This window comes from Prionailurus viverrinus, chromosome A2, assembly GCF_022837055.1.
Source record: "Prionailurus viverrinus isolate Anna chromosome A2, UM_Priviv_1.0, whole genome shotgun sequence".
Taxonomy (NCBI): Eukaryota; Metazoa; Chordata; class Mammalia; order Carnivora; family Felidae; genus Prionailurus; species Prionailurus viverrinus.
In genome coordinates, this window is record NC_062562.1 from 110,509,032 (window position 1) to 110,524,340 (window position 15,309).

The 15,309-nt window shown below is 38.2% G+C and overlaps 1 protein-coding gene across 1 annotated transcript in view; it reads left to right on the forward strand.

Moving 5' to 3' along the window:
* The first annotated feature begins 5,856 nt into the window (after window positions 1–5,856).
* AHR (aryl hydrocarbon receptor) overlaps window positions 5,857–15,309 on the forward strand; it is a 54,432-nt gene continuing 44,979 nt past the window's right edge. The window contains exon 1 of the mRNA XM_047849377.1: window positions 5,857–6,558. Within this exon, the coding sequence (XP_047705333.1) occupies window positions 6,494–6,558 (65 nt within the window). The 5' untranslated portion in view covers window positions 5,857–6,493. The remainder of the gene's footprint in view (window positions 6,559–15,309) is intronic.

Genomic DNA, 15,309 nt, shown 5'->3' on the forward strand with positions numbered 1-15,309 from the left:
GTCACAGATTCCCAGACTTTCCCAGTTCATGGTACTCTTAGTGTCTCAGTAACTTTTTTCACAACATCACAGGGTAAAAGAAATACTTTACAATTCCCATTATTAAGTAGTTAGGGCCAAAATCACATATGTCTGTCTTAACCACTTTGTAGCTATTTAAAAAAATTTATTTCATTCTTAATAAGATGTGCACATCTATCGGCACTTTACAAATTCTCAAATCTTGAAATTGGATTAGAATCACTACCCTCATTTTCCGTTCCACCGTCATTTTCTCATGGTCCTTGTGTTTTATAACTGCAACTTAACAAAACCCAGCATCACAAAGGTATGATGTCATCAAAAGGAAGAAGTATGATAATGTTGAGGCTCTGAACTACATGGAGCTGGTGGTTTGCATAGTGTCCAGCTGATGTCATTGTGTTGGCTAAGTGAAATGGATGAATACATGTACTGTGACAGAATAGGGTTAGCGTTCAATTTAGTTATTTCCCTTTATTCTAAAACAGCTACTATTTATAATAGCATTCCTAAAACCTACTTCTTTTTCTCACAATATGTAGGAGGAAAAAGGAACACACAGACCTATAGCTGTGTCTGAAACCTTAAAAAGCCATCCGACATAAATGAAATAAGAAGGTAACATTGCTTTGATAAGGCAGTAATGTATTCATAAACTCCTAAAGGCATTTTTTTTATTATAAGAAAGAAAGAATGTTATTACATAAAAATTGCTCACAGAAAACTTTTAAATCTTAGTGATGGCCAGAAACCACACTTTGAGAATCATGTTCAACAGTGGTCATGTTAGAAGTAGCAAGTGATAGTTTTTAGAAAGTGACAACATTTTTTTTTTAAGGGCATTATACTACAAAGACTGATTTCATTGACATACTAAGCAAAATTTGTCAGGGAAGTGCATGATGTCACTATTAAAATAAATCCTGAAAATCATATTGTTGGTATACAAAAATCAATTACTAAGACTGTAATATAGTATAGCATCATAGGATTTCTGGATAATGAAAATAGTCCTGAAGTCAAGCAGAAAATTAGGGTATGGAAGTAGGAGAAAAGACAGAGAATGACTATACCAAGTAACTAACAACCTTAAAAAGGGTGGACATTTTGACAAATCAAAACTACACTGAGATACTAGGTCACCTTAGAATCAGGGTGGCTAAAACTGATAACTCAGGAAACAACAGATGTTGGCGAGGATGTAGAGAAATGGGAACCCCCTTGTACTGTTGGTGGGAATGCAAATTGGTGCAGTCACTTTGAAAAGCAGTGTGGAGGTCCCTCAAAAAATCAAAAATAGAACTACCCCACAACCCAGCAATAGCACTACTAGGAATTTATCCAAATGATACAGGAGTGCTGTTTCTAGGGGCACATGTACCCCAATGTTTATAGCAGCACTCTCAACAACAGCCAAATTATGGAAAGAACCCAAACGTCCATCAACTGATGAATGGATAAAGAAGATGTGGTTTATATATGTACATATAATGGAATACTACTGGGCAATGAGAAAGAGTGAAATCTTGCGTTTGTAACAACGTGGATGGAACTGGAGGGTACTACGCTAAGTGAAAAAATCAGTCAGAGAAAGACAGATGTCATATGTTTTTGCTCTACGTGGAATTTGAAAAACTTAAGACCATGGGGGAAGGAAGTGGGGAAAAATAGTTTCAAACAAAGAGGCAGGCAAACCATAAGAGACTCTTGAATATGAAGAACAAGCTGAGGGTTGGTGCGAGGGAGTGGGGGAGAGGGGAAAATGGGTGATGGGCATTGAGGAGGCCACTTGTCGGGATGAGCACCGGGTGTTGTATGTAAGCAATGAATCATGGGAATCTACTCCTGAAGCCAAGAGCACACTGTATATACTGTATGTTGGCTAACTTGACAAGAAATTATATATTGTTTTTAAAGGTGCACATTTTGTAAAACAAACAAACAAACAAACAAACAAACAAAAAGACCCTAAGATTGCTTCATGGGATTTAATTCATTTCATATACTTCTTTTCTAAAAGGAGCTTCAAGTTACACAATCAATAAATTAAGTTTCAAAATGCATTTTTCACCCCAGAAGTTCCTCTGCTAGGAGGAAATTATTTGTTTACACTTTATACATTTTACATAGAATGGTGATGGACAGGAATACAGAGATGGAGAAATAAAAGAGAAGGTCAAATAGAGACAGCAAAGTCTGTCATTTTTGGGAACTTGCTCCCTCTTTTGCCTTGAGCTGAAAGCTAGCTTTCCCTGAGGCTGGACATATCCCAAATGGTGCCTAATTATTTTCTCTCATCACACATCCAGGGTATGGGGTCTATGTCCACTTCCTTCCCTGTTGTCATTTCCCAGATCACTTTTATTTTATCAACTTGTAAAACTAAAACAAAATCATCAACCACAAAACAGACCTGGTTTCCTTTTAGGTCATGCTAGAATACCCTCCTCATCACATCTTTATCTTTCTGACCAAAAATTACCAGCTACTGCATCTCACCCATTGTCCTTTCCTCCAGCTTCTGTGGTGTAGTGCTCCTCAAACTTTATGTACACTTCAGTTATCAAAATTCAGAATTCTAATTCTGACTCAAATTCTATTCAAAATTCAGATTCTGATTCTGTAGAGACACCCAAGTGAAGTCTCCATTTCTTATAACTTCCCGAGAAGCCATGGACCACCATGAAGAGTAAAGCACTAGAGGAGATTTTTCTGCCATTACCTAATCTACTATAATCCTAATTCTCCTGTTCTGCTTTGGAACTCATTCTTCCCTGCCCTTACTATTTTTAATATCTATTGTTCCTTCACTACACCTTGTCTTTCTTAACTGCTTAAGTAGCACCCATTAAAGCCTGCAGGCTCACTCACACACACACACACACACACACACACACACACACCTACCTCAATTTAACCCTTTACTCCCCACTAGCTACCATCGCAGGTCCCTCCCTTTCACAGCCAAACTTTTTTAAAAAAGAAACTATTAGAAAGAAAGAACTGTGTTTGCTTATGCCATTTCTTCACCCCCAATACAGAAATGGATTGGATTCTGTATCTGTATCAATCTTACTTGCAGGTCATTAGTCCATCAACATAATGTTCACTAAAGTCACCAATGGTTGCATGTTGAGAAGCCAACAAAGACATTTTCAGTTCTCATCTTATTTGAACCTATCAACAGCATTCATTTCTGTGAACCACACCTGATATTTTTCCACATTGTTCTCTATGACATGATGGTCTTATTTTCCTGTTATCCTGTTATTTTCCTGTTTCTAGTGACTTTCTCACTTGGTTTTATAGGACCACAATCTTCTATCCAGCTATTAGATATTATATATTGAAGTTCTTTGGGACATAGTCCTTTTCCAGTACATATTTTCTAGTATATATTTGTACCATATAAACTCCATGCTCTGTCAACCAAACACTTTTTTTTTTTTTGAGAGAGAGAGAGAGAGAGTGCATGCATGAGCAGGGGAGAGGGGCAGAGGGAGAGAGAGAAGAGAATTGCTCTTCTCCATGCTGAGCATGGAGCCTGATGCTGGGCTGGATCCTGGGATCCTAGGACGCTGGCATCATGACCTGAGCTAAAATCAAGAGTCAGACACTCAACTGAATGAGCCACCTAGGTGCCCTTAAATGCAAATGACTTCTAAATTTATGTCTCCAGCTTACACATCTTCTTTGAATTACAAACTTGTATGTCCTATCACCTACTTGACATCTTCTCTTAGATGTATCAAAGGCACTTCAAACATAAGAGATCCGAGCTATATTAGTGATTTCCCAAAAGTACATGCCAGTATCACACAGCCAGGTACATAGTCCAGAAAATTATTAAGTTTTTGATACATCCTCTTCTCTGTCATATATCCACTCTATCTTCTGAGGCCTCCCAAATGTCTATAGAATGTAGTCTACTTACTTCATCTCCACCATCATCTCCATCCTAGTATCAATGATTGTCATCTCTGGGCTCAGCTACTACAAATGATTTCCTAAGGAGTATTACTTCCATCCATTCTACTCTGCTCCTCCTTCTTTAATCTATTCTACACCCTGCAGATATGGTATTATTTTTGAAACACAAATTTCATCATTTATGCCTTGAACTTGTTTTGATCCCTTGTATCAGTCAAGCTTTTTCCCACTAAAGCGATGTTGCTTGTACTGTTTCAATGGCTTGGAATGTTCTTCCCTCCTTTCTCCTAGGTAACCCTGCTTATCCTTCAGACCTCAACTCAATTACCATTTTTTTTGTTTTTGTTTTTATTTTTATTTATTTATTTATTTATTTATTTATTTATTTATTTATTTATGGAAAGCCTATCTTTGCCTGCATGACTTGGTCAAACTCATTTACTAGATCACCATATTCCCATATTCCTTGACAGGCTGTTATATTTCTGGTTTTGTTCACCATTATCTTCCCAGTACTAGAACAATTCCTGACACATAGGTGTTACTCTCAAAATATCTCTTGATGAATTAATGTATGGAGAGGATAATATCAGTTGAAGAATCCCAAATGGTATGGGATTTGAGCTGGGCACTCTCTGTAATTATTGAAGAATAAGGTAGAGGGAGATGAATAGGGATATTGCAAAGAACAAAATGTAATAGCACTTTCTTTAATAATTAGGAAGGAAGTCGAAGAGGAGTTGAAGATATTTCATAGGTTGATCTAGAGAATGGTAAGGCCAATGATAAAGCAGTTTCAGCTAAATAAAATGATAAGCTCAATTTATCCATCAATGGCACTTGAGGTAAGAAACTTACCAGTCTGGAAAGGGCTTGAAGACGTGTTAAAATGTAGGATAGAATATGGTGTGAGATGTCATCTAGGCATCCTGGTCTAGATGCACTTTGTTGCTGACAAGCAAATAAACTTCTCTGTGTTCACTATCTTGGTTACCAGCACAGAGTAAGAAATCATGGGCCATTTGAGTGCGCTTTCTTCTATTTTCTTATCTCTTTTTATCATCATCTATTTGTTCTTTTCTGTCCCACGGCCACTTCCTTGTACTTTCACCTGAACTATTTCAACAACTCTCTTACTACTCCCCTTGCATCCAGCCTTGCTCTCCTGTAATACAGTTTGCACTTTCCTCCCAGAGTGACTTTTCTAGGACACCACAATGTCACTTTCATGCTGCGTATCTTTAAAAGGTTTCCACTGACTACAAAATAAAATCTAGACTCTTCATCAAGGCTTTCTGATTTGATCCTAGAAGTCCTGAAGTTCTCTTCCAATGCGTCTCTCCAATCATACCAGACCACTTCTTATCTCTAAGTGCCTCCTTTCCTTCTTCGTTGTTTCCTTTCCGTCCTATCGAAATCTGGCTGGAGAGTAACAAAGTTATTCTGACTGGTAAGGAAACAACAACAACAAAAGACCAAGGAAACTCTTAGCCTTCCAGTTCAACTCAGATGTGGCCTCCTGAATGAAGCTTTCCCCTCTAGGAAAATATTTAGAGTCCCATTGGTTATCTGCCAGCTCACTGTAACTCTTAGCCAAAAGTTAGCTGAGTCACTGTCTCTCACATAGGTGAAGTTAAGCTCACTATTTGGCATGTCTCCTTGAGCTAGTCTAGCTACAGAGTTTGGCTCTACGTAATCTGTTGTCACACCTCCCTTCTAGAGGTGTGGAAATGTTTCCACAGAATCCTCCCCTTGACCTAAAGAAGACGGCTACGCGGAGGGGGGAGGGCGTCGTTACGTTTTACGTCATCACGCGCAGGGAGGGTGGGGCCCTCAAGGGAATGTAATGAGGGGCGTGGCCAAGTGGCATAGGGCGGGGCTACAACGAGCTGGGCGGGGCCGCAGTGGAGTCGGGGCGCTTCTGCTCTTCAGCCGCTGTGCACTGAGTCCAGAGGCAACGCTGGGAGAGTCCCCTCGACGCTCGGTCCCGAAAACGTGATCAGGACCACCGGCTCAAAGCAGAGGCAGCTGCATAGTCTAGCGGACGCTGGTGGTACGGGAGTGCGGCCGAAGTCTGAGCTCTGCAGGCGGGAAGCACCCGGGATAGGGGAAGCCCCAGGAGCAGCGGAGCTGCGCCTCCCTTACCCGAGGGGCCGCGGCGACGGTCACGGGGCGCGGCGCCACAGCGCGCGACCCAGGCCGGTATTGCAAACAGGCTGCCCAGGCTCCTCCTCCACCCGGGCCGCCTACCTGCGGACAGCGCTACGCCGCCTCTGCCGGTGTTGAAGGCACCTGCGCCGCCTTGCTCTCCGGTCTCCGCCCCTCGCCCCTCAGCGCCAGGCCCGGGCGGCGCACCTGGACGCGCGGGGGCTGCGGGAGCCAGGGTTCGGGGCGCGCGGCGTCCTCGCGAGGACGCAGGTGGAGCGGGCGCGACTTCGTGGAATCCGGCGCCGGCCGCTGCAGTCGTCCGGGTCGCTCCGGGTCCCGGGAACCTGGCCGTCTGCGCCCGCTCCTGGGGAGGAGCCGCCGCCGGCGGAGCACCATGAACAGCAGCAGCTCTCACATCACCTACGCCAGTCGCAAGCGGCGGAAGCCGGTGCAGAAAACGTGAGTGTGCAGAGCTAGTCTTCCGCGCGGAGTGTGCGCCACTGCACCCCGGTGCGGGAGGCGGCCCCACCCCGCCTCCAAATCCCCGCCGTGCAGAGATTAGGTTCATTCGCGGTACAGTCCGTGGAATCGAGATTTAGAGGCCGGCCGACAGACCCAGGCCTTGGATTTTTAGTTTTTAATGATCGCGTTTAAAAAAATGCACCCCCTCCCACTTCGCGGTGCACACGCACCCTCCCGCACCCCCACCCATCTGCACCTCTCTTTTCTGTTGTCTTAATTTGTTGACTGGTCTAGCCTGCCCAGTGGGACTGGTGGATTAATTAACACAAAACCGCCTTGAAATCCTCTTCGATTTTTAATATTCTCATTGGTTGGGTTAGAGGACGGTTATTATTTTCATCCTGGTAGGGCCAGATGTTTTAAAGAGCTAAACACGTGCCGTCTGCAAAAAAGGGTCTGAGTTCCTCTGAAGGTATTTTTTGGTCTCTGCAACCGGCTTTCTCTTAGCTCTTATTTACTTATTTGTCAGTAATTTTGTAGCGCTCAACGTGATCATATCGGTGAAATGTATATACAGGGGAGCAGGGATGAATTGAGTGTAGTGGACAGGATACAGCGGGGGATTTGTATTTTCAGCCACCCTTTTGGGGACTTTTCTTACCACTTTTGAAGTGATTTTAGGGTCTGTAAAGTGAAAGATTTAAAGCTGGAATTACTGAAACACGTTTGCATTCTTAGCATTTTTCTCTTTTTCCCTTCCTTCAAAGTTTTATCGATTCTAATAGATTAATTAGAAACTTAGATATTTGTTTTGGTGATATATATTTGTGTGAGATGGTAAATACATTAAAATAATGTTTCAGGAAAAAAATTAATGCTTGACACAGATTGCTGAGATCGTTATATTCACGTGTTTATTACTAATTTGATCTTTGAGCTACTTAACATTTTTTCAAATCTTCATAAACCATTTTAAGAACAGAAACGTTTACTCAGAACAAGTCAGAGTGTACACTTTGCTTAAAACTCAGTTTAGATCACTAATCCAGATCAGAAAAATCACAATTCAGAATTTGTGTTTGGAACCAGTAACAGGTTTAAAAGTTTCATTATTCTGAAGTTTTAATTTCCTTTTAGAATTTCAATTATAGTTCTTCAGGTCTAGACTTGGCCTTAAGAGGAGATACTAACCTATAAGTAGACTGATTAAAATTTGGAAGTCTTATCCTGCAGTGTGGCTGGCATTAGGAATACTGCCTAGTCAGCAGTTTTCTGCCTTGCCAATTCTGTGGCATTGGCTTAAAATACTTATATTTTATAAAGGAGTTCCTTATATAAAAATGTATTTGTCTAACTCGGCCTTGTGTTTGGTGGTTATTTAAAATAACCAGAGGCATCCCAAATGCCTCTTCTATGTATTTGTTAATACAGTAGTATACTTAGCCTAATTATAAAGGCAGTATCATGGATTTTATGTGTATGGTCAGAAAACTTGAAGATCTCCGTGATGAATTTTTAGGTTTTAATCATTGTCATAGCAAAGCATCTAGATGACTTTTTTTAATCAAAAGCCTTAATGTTGTATTCATTATAAAGTTTAACATCTTTGGCTTTTAGTTAGCATTTTATTTATGTAAGATCTATCTTTCGTTGTTTTATTTTAGCGTTTTAATATACTTCAGAAAACTTGTAAATACATTTGTATTTAACAATCTCTTGTAATACAGTATAACTAAAGCATTATCCACGTTCACATTCATTTTATTTTAGTATAGATTTTATCAGATCTTTATTGAGCACTTTGTGTTGCTTGTAGTCATATAAATGCCTTAACATGTCACCATATCGCTCCCTTAAGGAAAGCCTAGTGCTGGCATTTGCAGAATCACGTGAAATTGATTATAAGTTGTTTTTACCTGAATGAAAAACGGATTACTCTATAATGCAGTTAGTCAAGGTTTATTTTAGGAATGTGGCCATTAAACCTAATGCTATGTTTAACATGCATTTAAATTACTAGTTTTTAGCTAATGAGGTCTAAAATATGCCAGCATTATCAGAAAAACACTAGTCTGAGCTGAAAATGGTATTTAACTTTGATTCCTTAAGTGAGAGTCATTTTATTTTACTTAAAGAAAAAAAAAACATATGTTGTATCATAATTATAGGACTGTTAACAATACAGTCAATTTAATATCCAGTTTCATAAAATTTTATAATCAAGTATGTGACAACTTTAATCTGAAGCTCTTCCAGTGCCTCTTCAATTGACTGTATTAAACAAGATAATCTCCCCCTAGTGGCAAGTCTAACATTGAAAATTATCTAATTGGCACCAAATACAACTTAAATGTGTTAAATTTAATCCCACTAAAGTATCTTGTACATAGTAGATGCTCAGTAAATGTTTCCCTTCTTTTTGCAATAATTAAGTTAGGAAATTAAAGGATCCTAACCAACCTTGCACCAGACCCATGTTCCTAAAGGAAATTTCCAAAGATACCCTTAGGCATGGATTCTACCGTTGCTTTCCTTAAGGTGTTGCTCTATATGTAATCACTCTGCTTAGAACACAAACAAATGAAATTCTTCTTTTTAATTTAAATTAGGTTCCTGTTTTGTTTTCTTTGGAGATGAAAATGTTGTTCATTTGTTTAGTTACTTTGTCTCATGAAGGTAGGTGAAAAGGATACCATTGAATTAAATAGAATCTTTTTTTCCTGTTGATAATAACTTTGTATATATTTTTACATTTTTTAAAGTTTTGTTACTACTGGAAAAGTCGAACGGTACTTCAGTTTACTGTTTTTCTACAAAGTTATTACTGATTGTTGGTAAATAATAGGTGTTGAGTAAATGACATCTACACTTAAAAATGATAGTCACAGCAGTGGTGATCAAGACAGCCATCATGAAATGCCTGTATGGGTAATAACTTCTCAGTATTAGATGATCCTGGTTACCTCGTTAATATACTAGTTATATAATACAAAAGCATGGTCTTTGTTGCTGTATTTGCTAAGTTACTGTTTATTTAAGCTTCATAAGCCTCATTTATATATAGTAGTGGAATAAAATTATATATTGTTTTACTGAAAGTATTTCATATAAATATACTATGGTATCATTTCCCAAATAGCTTTTAAAATAAAGGGATAGGTCTTTTCACTTCCATAATTATTATTTTATCATATTTTTCAGATAGCTTTCCTTAGTTTATGCATAATGACTACAGAGATCCTTACATATTGGAACTATGAAATGAATAAGTGAAAGTGTTTAGTTGTCAGCATTTATGAAAAATAACTGGCAGAAAGAGGGAAAAATGAGAAATAAATGGAAAGAGCATTAGGTCTAAACTAAAGGATGAGGCCTAGTTTCTTTGCTCTTGTAGATCCAAGCAAGTGATTGACCAGTAAAGGAGCATAGTCAATACCTACACAGTCAGTCTCACAACTAAAATGAGAAGAACAGAACTTTTTATAAACTGTAAAGACTGTAAATCATTGTTTAATGATATAAATGAAATGGAAAATTCTATTCTATAAATAATTATAGCTTACATTATCACAGAACAATCAGTTCTCCTGTAAGAGGCAGTATATGATTATGTTCTCAATTATGATTATGGCTGAAATGTGGTACTTCACTGACATCTAAACTTATATAGTGCATGCTTAGCATTGTATATAATTAGGACAGTTACTTAGAAATAAATACCATGCAAATCTCTAACAACAGTACCTTTCTACTTCCGCAGTTTTTTTTTTAAATGGATTTTTTTTGCCCAAAAGTTTATCAAAAAGCTTCTGTTCATTAGTACTTATTGTGATATATATATGCATGATGTTTTACATTTTATTTTATTTTTATGATGGTAGCGTGAAAAGGTATTACTATTTATTTTATAGATAGGGATCTGGGATTCAGATTCAGAATTGTTAGGTAGCAAATGAGAAAGCTGAGTTTGAATATCAGATTTCAGGTCTTATGGCTACAAAGCTTATGTTATTACCAACTTCACAATAATGCTCAGGTAAGTAAGTGATTTTTATGGCACACCCATATACTAGGGATTTCCTTAATGCCCCCATTTCTCCTTAAATAATTAGTGTTATTTGCAATAATAACATTAATTAGTGTTATATGAAATAAATGATTTTCTGTTTGCCAGACTTGTGCTTACCTCCGTACTTGCATTCATGGTCTTTCCTCTTGGTCTTTCTTATGATTTACTACCTGCCTCCCTTCCTTTATAATTCCTATATGGTTTTCAGTGGCTGCATAGTACTCCATTCTGTAAATGTTCCATGGTTTATTTAACTATTTTGGTTTTGGGGGGAAATTCTGTTACTTCCAACTTCTTAATATTTTATCTGGTATTTCAGAGAATATCCTTGAGATACATGAGTTTCTATGCAGATTCTTAGTTGTTTCCTTAGGAAAAATTCCTATATGTGGAATTTGGAGGTACAAAGGTGTGTATGCATACTTTCAAGGTTGAGCCAAATATACTTTGAAATAGTATCAAATTACTCTACAAAAAAATTTATTCCTGTGGATAGTATGGGAGAGTGCCTGTGTCCTTGCATTTTTGCTTTAAAATGTGAATTGTCCATTTCATAGGCAAAAAAGAGAGGAGGGGTAGGTAATTCAACTTAAATGTTGGGTTTGTGAGTGTGTGTGTGTGTGTGTGTGTGTGTGTGTGTGTGCGCGCGCGCATGTGTGTATGAAGTTGTAATACTAGTAGTAATAGTTTATTTGCAGATTTTTCTACTTGAAGTGTATTGTTTGCTTTGTCTTATATTTTTCATTTTGCTCTTTTCCCTTTGATCGAAATACTTTTTTGGGACAGTATTCCTATTAAATAACACATGCATGGTTAAACAAGTCAAGGGTATGTGTATCACGCTATCTTTTCAGCATATTAGGTATTTTCTGTTGATGTTTTATTGTCATAGTTAAAGTGATTGTTACTTCATATCTCCTCCCCCCTCACCTTCTTCACTCTCCCAATATAACTTTTTCACTGTTACGGATTAAATTAACTTTGGGTGTTTCCGTATTTTTTAACTGTAAATATTGTTTACTGCTGAGCTAAGTAATATACTGTGAGTACATTTTCCTTCCTGTTCTATGTTATCATTGATTTTGTTTGTACCTATTTTTCATCTCCGTATTATTTATATCTGGGTTTAGCTATCTTTTAGGTTTATTGGATACAGATTGTTTCTGTCTCTTGTTTTCCTTTCTAGCATGAATTATCTGAAGAGAAGGATCTTTTTAGAGAGCTGTGTACTTGGCTGTCACAAAACCAGAAGTGACTTACCTGTCTTTTTAGACCTGGTTTAGATGCCAGATCTTCATGAACCTTCCCCTATTGTTCTACCTGCTCTTACTTTCCTGAACTCCTGAGCATCACTTTTATGGCAACTGTATGGCACATTTGTTTGATATTGCCTTCTTATAATGCATCTCCTCCTAGTAAGAAAGATAAGTTCTTCAAGGTTAGCTCAGGCTTTTATTTGCGTTTGTAGCCACCAGAGCTTCTTAATACCATGCACACGGTCAGTATTTACAATTATTTACTAAACAATTGACCACCTCTTAAAATTCTCATGTTTTAGTGATTTTAGTATAGTAGATACTTTTTATATGGGTTTCAAAGGACATACTGAAAAAAATGTACATTCATATAAGAAAGGAAAAAGGAAACACTTTCAGTGACTTTTTTCAGGATTTTGGAAGTAACCGTGATTTCTAGGGCATCTTTCATGTTCCAGGTTTTCACTGTTAAAGTCTTGTGCTAGAGATTATGTGCTGTTTGAACCTTATTGCCTATCCTTAGGTATAGCAAAAAGGGGGAAAGGGAAGGACTCATCACAACTATACAGTGGCAGCAGCAGGTGATTGAAGAATTCTGGCTCATTAAAAGTGACTTTCAGCTAGAATTCTCAGAAGTTTCTGTAGATTTTTTCCCCCTTCATCTGGGAAAGTAAAATATCCATCTGTATTCACCCTGCCAATGAAATATGACTTTATTTGTGTCACAGATCACCTGTCCAATGTTACATTAATCATATAATTTATGACTTGAAACATTTAACATTTACTTTCAGAGATAAATAAGTACACACTGAAGCCATTGAGGTGGAAATGGTGAATGAATGGCTTGAGTAAAGTCAGTATGGGGCAGAGATTTATTGAGGATTATTTCAGTTTCATAGCCATTGGCTAAAGTGAAGAGTAGTACCGTATCACATGCTAAGAAGGGGGTGCCTAAATTCTGGAAAATATAAATGAGAAGACACCCAGGTACAGGAGCTGGAAATAAAGATTAGCAATTTATTGGTAAATTGACAGAAGCAGTGGGAATAGATTAAATCACTGAGAGGAAAAAGCTGATAGAGCAGACTCAGTACTGCGATAGGTAATCTGTTAGAAAACGTTGCTTTAATCTCATAGGATTACTGAAACTGTATCTTTGTGTGACATTTGAGGTTTTATGATAAATGTCATATGAAAACATAAACATTTACAGCTGTAGTAACTTATAGTAACCCAGATTAAACTGGGTTAGACATTTAGCTTGTTTTCAACACTGGGCGCAAGTGAGGAGTCTAATAGACACTCTACACTGGGATATTGAAAAGGCTTTAAAGATGGCACTCATACTAGCATTGGATGTGGCGTTGGGCTTGTCAATAGCAGTACTTACAGCATGCAGGGCTTTGAAAACAGAAGCATGGCACACAGTCAGCTAGAGTCTTGATTTCACAACAGTTTTGATTTGCAGGTTGGGACAAGGTTTTGAGGTAAGGCTTTAAGAAAATAATAAATTGCTTCTTTGCTTTATCGACATCAGTGGTCTCTCTATGTCAAGAGATATCTTAACTTCAGATCTCCCAAGTCTAAGGTTACAGGGATGTTTGTTTATATTTCAAATATAGCCTCTCATTTAAATAGGTAGTTGGCAGTATATATTTTGGCATAGATTTAAAGGCGATACGAAAGTAAAAGTACTAGCATAACCCAAGTCAGGTGTAACTGATGTAAGTTTACTTTTTCTATCTAATTATTATGCGCATCTTTAAGATGTGTAGATAAGAATGAAATACTTTCACAAAATAATTGTAAACATTTCTCACAAAATCAGTGACAGAGTATGCCACGTTGGTTGCTTTAGTTTTAACAGTAGTGCATTTGAAATGCCACATCCGGTGGGTACTTCTCATTTAATTTTTCTGTGTATTTGATTTTGTTTTGTAATATCCAGAATATTCCGACCTGGTTCTTTTCCTGTCTTCTTGTAATTCCTCCTCTGTTGTCTTTGCCTGTGCCTCTTCCCCAATGCTATGCCTAAATGTCTGTATCATCAAGCTCTGTCCTCTCGTCTCGTTCTCTTTGTTTGGTGTACCTTCCATTAGGAAGTATAGTCCTTACCCCAACCTGCTTCTTCCTCACTCCATGTTTTCCTCTTCCGTACTTCCTGTGCCCCATCAGCAAACATTGGAGTCTTGCTATATAGCAAGCTTTATGATGGGCATAAAGTGCTGTGTTGAAGTATCTCATACCAGGCCTTACTTACTTTCTTTCCTATCACTGCCTTTGGTCAGGTCCTGATAACTCTTTTTCCAGATACTTTTGATCAGCAAACATTAATTGAAGGTCCACTCTGTGGATAGTACTATGTTGAGCACTGGGGATACAAAAACGATCAAGTTTACAGGCATAAGAGCAATAAACAAGTCTAAGTATTACCAGTTGCATAACACGTAAGAAATTTGATCTCATGCTAAATATTCCGTAATGTGTATGATAGATAACACATTAGAGCTGTGGAAGGTTTTATGTTTTGCAAAGAAGTAGGTTCATCTAGCTCATGGTTGAGCATTGCAGAGAGACAGCACAAGAATGACAGCAGGACTTCATGGAGCAATATCTTGAATGATTTTTTTTTTCTTTTTTTGTATCGTGATTGTTATTTCTCTGCGTCCTCTTAGTTTGTCTTGGTTCATTGTGTTACTGTCTTGTCCCCAATGTTTTATAATCATTACTGGAAAGCTACCAAGAGTGCAAGACAAAATGCGTTTCCAGTTTATTGGAAATACTATCTGCACAGGATATTCCTTAATGGAATGGTTGTATAAGACATTTGCTTAAGATGCATAAGGTACAGAAGTAGTACAAGAGGGATCCATTGTGAGTAGGTCAGGGAGGACTTTACAGAAGTCATCTAACTGAGCACGGCTTTGTAGCGGATGAGACAGAACAAGAGGATTCCGGGGAGTAACATGTATGAAAGCACCAAAATATATATTGATAACTAAGTACTTTCTTCTGTCTGGAGTATAATGGACAAGAAAGGCTTTGGCTGCAGGAAATGAGACCAGAGGAATAGTTAGGGGGCTATAAAAGATCAAGAGGTGTTTTGCTTCTAGGCTAAGGAACATGGGCTGTCCAGAGCGACTGAAATTTTTAAATCCGAGGAGTGTTGTAGATTTGTATTTTAGAAACAAGTGCTAGCTTCACTGAGAGTTGCCCTACATTTCATGCTCGTCATCGCCAGAGTCAGCTTAGTAAAACACAAGACTGGTCATGTAAATCCCAGCTCAGAGCTTAAGGTGACTCCCAGATACCAGACTCTAATTTTACACCATTTCTGTGAGGAAATTGTCTGTTTGCTCTATCTTGAACATTTTTTTTTTTTTCATCAGATACCCGCACAGCTCACTCCTTCGTTGTATT